The sequence below is a fragment of the Monodelphis domestica genome, chromosome 1, assembly GCF_027887165.1.
Source record: "Monodelphis domestica isolate mMonDom1 chromosome 1, mMonDom1.pri, whole genome shotgun sequence".
Classification (NCBI taxonomy): Eukaryota; Metazoa; Chordata; class Mammalia; order Didelphimorphia; family Didelphidae; genus Monodelphis; species Monodelphis domestica.
In genome coordinates, this window is record NC_077227.1 from 254,641,484 (window position 1) to 254,653,964 (window position 12,481).

The 12,481-nt window shown below is 39.6% G+C and overlaps 1 protein-coding gene across 33 annotated transcripts in view; it reads right to left on the bottom strand.

The window, feature by feature from the left end:
- Positions 1 to 12,481, bottom strand: part of TTLL5 (tubulin tyrosine ligase like 5) — a 409,941-nt gene that overhangs the window by 84,401 nt on the left and 313,059 nt on the right. For 32 of the 33 annotated variants that reach the window (XM_056810663.1, XM_056810655.1, XM_056810660.1 and 29 more), the window contains one exon: positions 8,537 to 8,732. In XM_056810663.1, coding sequence (XP_056666641.1) covers positions 8,537 to 8,732 — 196 coding nt within the window. Of the gene's footprint in view, positions 1 to 8,536; positions 8,733 to 12,481 lie in introns of those variants that run through there. The other variant, XR_008914964.1, reaches the window with a different exon arrangement.

Here is a 12,481-nt window from a genome sequence, read left to right on the forward strand (position 1 = left end):
AATAACCCAGCTTAAGGGGAAAATGGGGGAAAGAAACTGAGGTCAACAACTCAGGAAAGAAAATACACATCTGTGTGTGTGTGTGTGTGTGTGTGTGTGTGTGTGTATGTGTGTAGCTATAGTATAATATAGTGTATATATTATTACATATACATATAGCTACATATTTACAGAGAGGCACTGCATATATATTTATAGTCACCAGAACTCAAATGTTATGATAACTTTCAAATAATCTTAATCCAAAAGCAGTTAATCTACTTATCTGCTTATTTATTCAAGTAGCAGAGAATCAGGGTACAGTGAAAGAAATTCTCATCTTGAATTCGAGGCACAAATATTAAGGGACTGCTTGCTGAGTAGCACTAGTCAAAGTACAGCCACAGTGGTAGAGAGCAAGAAAACATTTAGATAACCTATTCATGAAGAAGCATTGGAGGAAGGGAGAAGAAAACAATGAAGCAGAAGTTCCTAGAAAAGAATCTTTGCCAGACGATCTGTGCTTTCAACCGGCTGTGTCTCCTTCTGAAAAACAGCAAACAACCTCCCTTCCTCCCAGCCCTAGCTGAAAGACCTTCTCTAATATTTATGCCCCTTGAGATGGTTTGGAAAACCAATACAGTTTCAGGATTTGTATTGGAAGAATAAGAGGAGGGATGGGATTCTTTCTGTTCTTATCCTGGTTTCTCTGGCCTTCATTAAGTTCCAGCTAAAATTTCAACCTTCTGTGAGAAGTCTTTCCTAGTCCCCCTTAATACCACCAGCTTGTCTCTGTCAAATGGTTTCAAGGGACTTTCAAACCCATGTCACAGGATAAATCTTCTCCTAGATACATTAAAATTTGAATGTACTTTTTACACTGTTGAAGAAAGTTCACACTCCATGAACTTTTGCATATCCACATATGGTCATATAAGTATAGCTTTAGAGCTAGAAGGGACTACAGAAACCATCTAGTCGAGTTCCTTAATTTTACAGATGATGACACTGAGGCTCAGACTCTGGTAGATGATTAGACCAGTCACAAGTAGTAAGTGGTCAGACAGAGATTTGAACCAAGGCAATCTGATCATACCCTTCAGATCTAATTTCCAAATATACCCTGGGCCATCTGATCTCTTTCCATCCCATTTTTCTAATTTGGACTTTTAAAATTAAAAATAGAAAATAAAACTTTACCATGCCTTGTATATTGTAACTGCTATGACTATAGTCAAAAAGTATAGAGAACTTCCTCAAAATAGGAAGATGAGAAAGGCTGTGTAACAACTACCAAAGTCATTTATTAAATTACTACTATTAATTAAATTTCTACTTTTTATTTTAAAATGTAAAAATGTTTAATTTTACTATTAATTAATCTATCATTATTACTATTACTAAATTATGCTATTAGTATGGTATTATTTATATTAGGCCTCTGATTTGCATCCTTTTTAAAAAAATTCAAAGATATTTTATTTTTCCAATTACGTGTAATAATAACTTTCAACATACGTTTTTCAAATTTATATGATCCAAACTATCTCCTTTCCTCCTCCCACTCAGAGATAGTAAGCAATTTGATCTTGGTCATACCTGCATTATCATGCAAAACACATTTCCATATCAGTCATTGTTGGAAGAGCACACTCATACAGAACTGAAATCCCCAAATAAAACTATAAATACATGTGATGTGTATTGTGAAAGATTTTAGGTTAGCATTCTTTTGCAGGAAAAAAAAAGACTGAAGGTGTCTTGTAGGTAAATGCTAAGAAATTCCCCCCCCCCCCCAAACCCTTACCTTCTGTCTCAGAATCAATACTATGCATTGGTTCCAAGGCAGAAGAGCGGTAAGGGCTAGGCAATGGGGGTCAAATGACTTGCCCAGGGTCACACAGCTGGGAAGTATCTGAGGCCAGATTTGAACCTAGGACTTCCCATCTCTAGGCCTGGCTCTCAATCCACTGAGATACCTAGCTGCCCCCTTAAGACAGAGTTTTTATTTCATTGTCTTGCCTTTGATCATAAATTGACCCCAAAATGCTCAAACTGATACAATTTTTCCTGACTACCCCTACTTTAAAAAAAATGAAGCTATGGTTTATAGAATCTAACATTTGTAGCAGAGACTGTGATGATTTGATCTAAAGTGTTAGGACTAAGGGTTTGTGGGAGGCATAGGTCATACTCACAGGACAATCAATCAACAGCTGCAAATAATTGATGAACATCACCAATCATCTTTCCTTAGGAGAGGGGAAATAATACCTGACAAATAGTACTTTATACTCTACAAAGTACTTTCACTGTGTTGTTAAGAGAGATCAAGTTATGATATATTCCCAGTGCTCTGTGCAATAACATATGTCTGTCCTTGTCAGGAACTGTTTCCTCAGTTACAGAAGAGACCTTGGATACAGGGATGTGGGTCAGGGAGGGAGGGGAGAGAAATGCACTATTTCAGAGAGGTGCTAACAATGTTTCTAATAGTTGTATTTCTTTTTCCATTTCAATAAATGCTTCTTACTGATTGATTCTATGAAATGGTTCATCTAGGTTTCTATCAGCAAAGTAATTAATGAATATTTGTATCATAAGATTATAGATTTAGAGCTGGAAGGGACATCAGAAGTCACACAGTCCAACTTTCTCATTTTATAGATAATGAAACAAGTCCAGAGAGTGATTCGCCCAATGTCGTAGAGGGAGACAGAATTAGTAGGTGTCAGGGCTGCAGTTTAAGTTGAGGGAAATCTTCTGATCCTGGGGCCAGTGCTTATTCCACTAGCCTATGCCAGGTGATTTTGGGAGACACTTAATTTTATAATGAGAGAGGATCAAGCACATTGGGATAATCTCATCAGACAACATTCTCCTCAAACATAAATGCAAATCATAAACAGTCTGCTAAATGGCCCATTTTGATCTTTATGAGAATCCTATGAGGATGGTAGGAGTGTTATTATCTCCTAAATATATCTATTTTACAGCTAGAGAAACTAAGGTAGTAGAGAATGGAGGAACTTGCTGCTAATAAATGTCTAACTCGGAAGTCAAACCCAGTTCTTCTGATGCCAGGTCCAGCCTCCTGACTTTAATGCCCTGCATAGATTCAAGAAACAACAGTTTGAAATATCCATGATTCCTTCTGTGGAGTAATTCCAGATGTCTTCTGAAATACATCATAAAGTGCTCAAAATTCTGGCCACTGAACAGAATATCTGATAGGATGCTTGCTATTTTACTGATTATGCCACACGTCTCCCATTTACAGGATTTGCCTTTGTCTCTCCCCTCACACTCCCGGAATTTGATTCTTGTTCAGCTTTCCCTGAGCCAGCTGTGGCTGGGAGGACAGGGGAGAAGACTGAGAAGGGATATATAGCTGCACTTCTATATCTATATATACATAAACACACACACATTTATGGTGAATGGCTTTTTGTTCTCTCTCCAGGAGACATGACATAACTCCCTACCTGGGAGTTCTGCATATTCCCTATGAAAGAGAGTCTGACAGACAGAATAGGGGGAGAATATATATATATCAATATCACAGTTCAGTGAAGTAGCCTGGTATAGTTCTTAGCAATAATTATCTTCATCAGAATTGGCATTTACATAGTGTTTTAAAGTTTACAAAGTACTTTACATATAACATTTCATTTGATTTTTATAGGAACCCCATGAGGTAGGTCCAAGTAGGTATTGCTTTTTATATTATTTTTACAAAGGAAACCAAGGCTCTTAGAGGTAAAGATACCAGCCCAAGGTGCCAAGACCTGGGCACTCTTCTTCCTTATTACTATTTCATTCAGTGATTTTATCAGCTGTCATGGATTTATCATCTTTATGCTGATGAATCTAAAATCACCCCATCTAGCCCAAATCTCTCTGCTGACCTCATCTCCAACTGCTTTTCAGACATCTCAAGCTAGATGTGCACCTTAAAATCAACATGTCTGGGACTGCTCAGTGAATTGAGAGCCATGCCTAGAGATGGGAGGTCCTGAGTTCAAATCTGACCTCAGACACTTCCTAGTTGTGTGACCCTGGGCAAGTCACATAACCCCAATGTCTAGTCTTTACCACTGTTCTGTCTTGCCAATACACAATATTGATTATAGGAAAGAAGATAAGGGTTTAAAAAACCCCAGCAACATGTCTAAAGCTGAATTATCTTTCTTCCTTAATACCCCCCCCACCCTCACTGTCACCCAAACTTCTCTCTTATTGTTGAGGGCATCATCTTCTTCTCAGGCTCTAACTGTGAAATTTAGATTTACTCCACCTTGCTTAGTCTTTAGAATTCTAGAAACCAGGAATGTATAACCCCCACTTAAGGATTAACTGTGAGGAGGATGACCTATGACTGACATGTGCAAGCAAGTGACAAATCAGAAACAACTGACAGACCCCCTGGGCTGTCCTAAGCCAAGCTTAAGCTACCATTGGTACATGTGAGACTCAGGAAGTGATGTAAAGAACTGTCTATATACCTCACATCACTTCCTCTCTCCAGCCTCTCTCTCGGAGTCATTGAACTCTCTCTTGGGGACATTGGGCTCTCACTGCAACTTTGGGAGCTCTGGGCAGCGTTTTAGTGTGCTTGTGGGTTTTGACTCGGTAGCATGTTTTAGGTGAGGCATCTTCCCTGGTGTGTGGTAAGGCTACTGATTCCTCCTTTCCTTGACTGAAAAGACACTATCTTTCGAGGAAACCCCTCATCTTGGAGGAGACCTTGTGGCTGGAAGCTGAGCTAGATTTAATCTTCTGAGAAGGCCCTATGGCTGAGGCCTCTGAACTTCCCTTGGTTTAGGCTAGGCTGGAGAAATCTTACACCCTTTCCTCTCTCTCTCCTTCTTAATTTCTTCCTTCTATTAACCATAAAATTCCCAAACTGACTTGAGCATTTTATTGGGATTGAATTTAAAAATCCCTGGCGACCACTAAAATAATATATTCAGTCGACAACCCTAATTTTACCCCTAACACAGCCCAGGGTATCATCCTCAGCTTTTCACTGCCTGATGCTCCTCAGCTCCAATCTATTGCTGGGCCCATCAGTTTCACCCATATCAGGCCTCTCTGAAACTGCTAGTACCCTGGTGTGGCCCTTTGGTCCCTCTGGCTTCAGCTCCTGAAATGACCTGCTGGTGGGTCTGTCTGCACTAAGTCTTTCTCTACTTCAGGCCATCCTCCATTCAGCCATCAAAGTGATTTTCCTAAAGCTCAGGTCTGACTGTGTCATTCCTGTACTCAGTACACTCCAGGGGCTATTACTACAAGATCAAATACAAAATACTTGATTTGGCATTCAATACCCTTCATAACCTAGTTTCTTGCCCTCTCCCAAACCACCCTTCTAGTATTTTTTACACCTTATACCCCTCCTCACTCCTACATACTTTTACCTTCCATCATTGAATCAATATGGTGAAGTGCAGTGATAGTGAACCTTTTAGAGACAGAGTGCTGGGCCCCACCTTCACCCTGCTCCTCAGAAACTCCCCACTGAGTGATGGGCACACCATGCCCCCCCTTACCCCACACATGGGAGGGAATAAGCATTCCCATTGGACTACTGGGCAGAGGGGCGGGTGAAGTGAGGAATGTCCTCAGCCAGTATAGAGAGGGGGAGTGGAGTGACCCTAATGCTCTGCTCCTCTCCAGCTCTGATGGCTATTAGCTGTTACCCCTGTGCACTCCTCCCATTGGCTGCTGGGCAGAGGGGCAGGAATATGAAAAATGTCATCAGGTGAGGGGGAGGGGAGCAGTTCTGCCCAAGTCCCTCTACATTTCTCTGCCTTTCTAGTAACAAATTCTGGGGGTGTGGGGAGGGAGGGTGGCTGCCTGCCCATAGAGAGTGCTTTGCATGCCATCTTTGGCATCTGTACCATAGGTTCGCCATCACTGGTGTGTTGGTTTTAAAGTAGAAGAGCAATAAGGGTTAGGCAATGGGAGTTAAATGTCATACCCAGGGTCACCCAGCTAGGAATATCTGAGAACCCAGAACCTCCCATCTCTAGGGCTGGTTCTCTAGAGACTCCTCCCTTCCACATACTTTTGATGTAGTGACAATGGCCTCTTTGACATTCCACAAATGAGACACTCCATCTCTTGGCTCCCTGAATTTTCTCTGGCTGTCTCTCATACCTGGAATGTCCTCCCTTCTCATCACCATTTCCAGGCTTCCCAGTTTCTTCAAGTCTCAACCAGAATACCACCTTCTAAAGGAAGCCCTTTCTAATCCCTCTTAATTCTAGTGCCTTCCTTTCATTAATTATTTCCTACTTATCCTGTATATACCTTGTTTGTACATATTAGTTTGCTGCTTGTCTCCCCCTTTAGAGTGTGAGCTCTGCGGGGCCTCATATTGCCTTTCTTTTGTATCTTAGCATTTACCAAAGGGCATAGGAGGTATTTAATGAATGCTTACTGTCTGCTTGACTGACAAGCAGGAAATGACAAAATGGAGTTTTCAACTGAGATAATAAGGTACTGCTCTCCAGCCCTGGTTTTTTAAATACCTCCAGTGTTTAATTTGGGGTTTCTGAAGATAAGTTATCCAGGGTCATATAGCTCTAAGTTCCTGAGCATGATTTAAATTCAGATCTCCCAAACTCCAAGCGCATTTCTGTGTACTCACATAGCCTCCACCCTAGTTCAGGCCCCAGTTACCTCTCACCTGAACTAGTGCCTCCAAAATGGTCTCCTTGCCCAAGTTGTCTCTTTACTCCAAAGCATCCTCTTGACTTGGCTTCCAAAATGATTTTCTTAAAGAGTAGATCTGACCATTTCCCTTTCCACCTCTCTACTCAACAAACTCTAGTGGCCCCCATTTGCCTCCAAATCAAATATAAAATGCCTCTTTCTTTGGCATTTAAAGCTTTTTATAACCTGACCCCCTTCCTTACTTTTTCTAGTATTTTTTTTTAAAACCCTTACCTTAGAATCAATAGTAAGTTATCAGTTCTAAGAGAGAAGGAGCAGTAAGGGTTAGGCAATTGGGGTTAAATAACCCCAGGGTCACACAGATAGGAAGTATCTGATAATAGATTTGAACCCAGATCCTCCTGACTCAAGTCTGGTGCTCTGTCTAGACTGTGCTACTTATCCTTTTCTAGTCTATTTAGATCTTTTTCCATTCTATAGACTCTGTGATTCCATGACACTATCCTACTTGCTGTTCTTCAAATATGACAGGGCCTGAAACAAAGTAAGTGCTTAATCCAAGTTCTCTCTCTCTCTCTGGACTCCAGGCCTTTGTAACTGAGCATGATGATTTAAATCCAGAACCCCCACATTCTCCTCCATATATCCTCTGCCTCATGTAGCCAATCCAGCTTCCTTCAAGACTCAGCTTAAGGGCAGCCAGTGGCTTAGTGGATAGAAAGTCAGCATTAGATATGTGTATAATTGAAAATCTGTTACCCTAAAAAAGAACTATATATCCTAAGAACCCACTGACTACCTGTCATTATGTATTTCCTGTAGACAGAGGATAAAGGGAGTGGGCACGTGGTTTTTATTTTGTATCCTCTTTATTCCTTGATTTCTAATTATCTTTAATAAGCCTCATATAATATAATATATTTTTTATTATTTGAGATATAAATTTAATTTTTATACATGGGAGGTTCTAGATTCAAATCTGGCCTTGGTGTGATTCTGGGCAAGTCACTTGACCACAGCTAACAAGTCCTTACTGATCTTTTGTCTTAGAATTGACACATTATTATTTCTAAGAGAAAGAGTAAAGAATTAAAAAAAAAAAAAACCAAAAACAAATTTGGTTCAAATCTTACTTTGTATAGGAGGCTTTTTCCCATTCCCAATCTGTTGGTACCTTCCCCTACCATATTACCTTCTGTCTACTCTGTTATATATTCCTAGTTATTTACATGTTATCTCTCCCATTAGAATATGAGCTCCTTAAGGGCAGGGACTATTTGTTGGCTTTTGTTGTGTCCTCAATGCTATGCACTAAATAAATCCTTGTCAGCTAGGCACTATACTACTATAGTGCCTAGTTAAAATCTTTGCATGTAAGTGTAGGTATATTCTTATTTATCTAAGAAACACAGGCTGCTGGAAGCTAAGCCAAAGGAGAATGACTTCAAAAAGAAGAGGTTTCTTTAAGTGGGAGAGAGAAAAGTTTTTTCCTTAAACCCTCCAAATCCTGTGCTTGGATTACTCCTCTTCTTTTTACAACCTTTCTTCTCAACTGTAACTGGTTTCAAGGGACATGTTGGGCTACAATGAGAATGACAGGCTAGATTTGGTTAGAAGAATTAAGATGACTCAGTAAAACCTTGATCATTTAGCCATCATTTCAGCACTTCTGCTCCAAAAAAATCTTTTGAGGAAAAGAAGCAACAGATTTTCTGTTTAAAAGCAAGAGCTAGTGAAGAGGGATGGAGTTAGTGATCTATTGTCCTCTACTGGGTCCTAAAAGGGAATGTATGTTATGTTATTCCAGAAAATAATTAATGACTTTGACTTTTATACATTGATGGAAGTATGGGTTCATTTCATGGGCTCTAATTACCTGGTGCCTGGCTCGGCTCTGGTCAAGCAGCTGCCGAGACTGAAGTTTTTGTTGTTCAAGCTGTTGCAGTGCAAAATGGAGTTGATAGCTGCCAGCGGTGGGATGATACTTGTGCTGTGGCATCACTCCTGTAGCCTTGCTGTATGCTGAGTTTTCTACTTCCCCTTCCCAGGCAAAGCCGCCTGTCTGCATATTCCTGAGAAAAAGAGAGAATATATTTCTTAGAAAGGTCATGATAAGAAGCTAAAAGCCTCAAGAAAACATCAGTCTCAGGCATTGCCAAAAAAGCTCAAAGATATACCCCCAACACAGACAGGTAAACTAATGGAGAAGACTAGAACAGAAAAAACGTCAGACTAGAACAAACTCATAGACCACCTAGCCCAGCATTTTGGCTCTCATGGAAATATGGGCGATTCTGAGGTAGGGTATCATGAACCCCAATGTGTTTGATGGCTGAATTAGTATGAGAAAAACTAAGCAAGTCTGATTTATTTTGAGACTGAGAAGAACATGTCTTGAAATTATTTTCTTGCTGACAACAACTAGGTTTGAGTCTCAAAACCACGTATAAGACATTTTGGGGCCTGATGTGACTATATTACTCAAGTTAGATAGACAAGATATTTAAAGAGCTTACTTACAAAGATGCAGAAAAATACAAAGAATATATAAACAATAGGACCAAAATACTAATCAGTATGTATAATAAGTAAAATCCTAATAAAGCTAAATTATAATTATACATTATTAGAGTAGAATGTCATAAAAGTTATATGCTTAGAAGGGAGAAGCCAAAGCAAAACTGATATATACCTACTGGAGTGAGATTGAAGCTGCGATGAAAAAAAACAAAGGCCCTGGAAACTAGACAGAAAAGGGCAAGGAAAGGGAGAAGGATACTCCGGAGTGCAGAAAACAATTGAGAAAAGGCCTAGAGATCAGAGAAGGGTTAGTGATTCCAATGAATGGGATGAAAAATTTGGAAGAAACAATTAGTAGAATTAGGCAGACTAGTGACTCCCATACTAATGAAAGGGGCACTGCTTTACTTTGAATTTGGGAGGAATCAACAATATAAAGTCTCAATGAGTTTTATTGCTGAAGGGATGTTAAAGAAAATTCAGCTCAACTTCCTCATTTTACAAATAAAGAAATTAAGACCCAGATTAAATAACCTGGTCGGATTGTTAAGCAATGGCATGGCACAACTAATACCCACATCTCCAGACTTCTAATTCCTTGGTCTCTTGGCTGCATTATACTGAATTCACATAATTAAAAAAATTAAGGCAAAGATCAGGAAACAGACAAATTGTGACTGATCTTCATACTGGTCAGAATAGTTTCACATCAACACAACATTTGCTTTTATCAGACTTACTGATTTTTACTAGAAGAAACTATTCAGAATGGTTTCGTAGTAGTAGCTGCTCCCATTTATAAAGTGCTTACTATGAGCCAGGCACTGTGCTTAAGCAGTTTACAATTATTATCTCATTTGGTCCTCACAACAACCCTGGGAGGTAAGTGCTATTATGAGGAAACTGAGGCAAACAGAGGTTAAGTGACTGGCCTAGGATTATGCCTCTAGTTAAGCGTCTGAAGCTGGATTTGAACTCAGAGAAGTGGTTTTTTGTACTACGAGTTGGTAGGTGTGGTCTTAACTTTGTAGCTTCTTATGTAGTAGAGAGTAGATCAGAGCCAACCTTTGTGCTATTATTTACCAAAATAAAGGACGAGAATAAACGAGTCCTCAGGACTATGGGGGAGGAGCAGGGAAAGAGAGGAAGAATGGTAAGTGGGGAAATGTACATTAGGAAGGTTGCTTTTAGCAACTATACAATAACAGAACAGATTAGAACATCTTAAACTTTTACTGTCAAAGCTGTTTTTCCTCTCGCCAGTAACTCGAGCCCTGCCTTCAAAACGCAGAAGGAAAAGTTTCCCAAGCAAGTAGAAGCCTTCTCTAAAGAGGCAGGAATTTTTACAGCTGAGGGCAGGATGGGGGCTGGGCTAGCTCAGCTGTGAGGCAATGTGATAAATGCCAGCAGGGACTTGCTTACTTTGAAGTGCAGTGTGCCTGACCCAGGCCGTGACCATTACATGTGTAAAGGACAAGCCTTTGGAGTTTGCAGTAAGCAGGTGGTACAGTGACAGATACAGAGACAGCCAGGTGTTGTGTAAAGACTGAGGCAGTTCTGCAACCTGATCTTTCTTTAAATACAGGTGCCTTTAAAAAATATGTATATATGTACAGGTACATACACATATCATGTATATGTATATAGATATTTATACACATATACCAACTTAGATCTCTGAATAAGTTTTTCCAATTGAAAATCCTGGCTTGTTTTCTTGACTGGGACTATATTTCTCTAATGATATTTTTTTGTTTCCGTTGTTGTTAAGTTGTTCAATTGTGTGCAACTCTTCTCAGCACCATTTGGGGTTTTCTTGGCAAAGATACTGGAATAGTTTACCATTTCCTTCTCCAGTTCATTTGACAAATGAGGAAACTGAGGCCAACAGGGTTAAGTGACTTGCCCCAGGATCACCACAGCTCCTAAGAGTATGAGGCTGGATTTGAACTCAGGAAGATAAGCCTTCCTTGACTCCATCCACTTCACCACTTGGTTGCCCAAAGCATTATTTAAGTGTAATAGCTTATTATGAATAATGATTCATTAAAAATACTTAGTATATAATAACATAGTGCAACCTACTATTTTACACACTAAAATCCAGGACAGCCTATACTAATTTGAAGTACCTTTAGATAGCATAGTCCTGCATTAAAAAAGAAGTGTTCTATTTTCTTTTTTATTGTTAGTTTGCTGGTGAAAATATGTGCAACATTTCTGACATTTTAGTCATTCAGCCAATTTTTCTGTTCACAGAGTCTATCATTTTACTTCAGATGTCAGACTAGAGCACCAGAGGCTCCCCTATACACAATAGAAGGTTACCACAACCCATTTAACTTTTAGAAGAAGTCTGTTCAGAGAAAAAGCAAGACAGGTGGGGCTTGAAGTGGTGAACATTCCAGAGATTGATATGCTATACCTATAATTCAGGGCAAGGGCTAGGGCAGAGAGCAGTGTGGCAGCTCTCCATCCCTGTTTCAGAAACATGCGCACTCACTACCATATAGCTTATGAGATAAAAGAGATGTTTTCTGGAAAGTTTGAGAAAGTCTGTCATCACAGTCATAGAGGTTTTATATTGAATTGCATTGTACTATAGTTGGCAGAGTTCAAGGATGATGATTCTAGAAAATGTACACAGGAAGAATGATACACAGAATCTTTGACATTTACATAATACAAGATCAGAGAGCACAACAGAGCAGTGTTGTTATAGGTAGATACATCGAGTCGCCTCAGTTTTCCTCAATTTCAAAGATATTGCTGGCAATAGTAAAGTAGCAAGTATATTTCAGCAATTTTTTAAGGTTTCAAAAAAGTTTTACTGATACCTTTTGCTTTGATGTCATATATATTTCTGAAGTAACCTCTTTTCTGCTTTGTGAATCTTGTCTTTTAGCAAAGATTAAAGGAAAAAATAGTTGAGCGAAACCCACCAACATAAAGACCATGCCAGAGAGCATATGCAACAGTCCATACCTCTAGTCTCCCACTTCCCCAACAAGAGCAGAGAAGTTCATTTTCATCTCTCCTCTAAGGACAAACCTGGCCATCATTATTCAACTTCCACTCTTTTTTTTTTTTAAACCCTTACCTTCTGTCTTAGATTCTAGATTAGATTCTAAGGGAAAAGAGCAGGAAGGGCTAGGCATTTGGGGCTGTGACATAGCTAGGACATGTCTGAGGCCAGATTTGAAGCCAGGTCTTCCTGACTTCAGGCCTGACATTCTATCCACTGTGCCATCTAGCTGCCTCTTAGTATCATTTTATTGTTCTTTCCATTCACAATGCTATG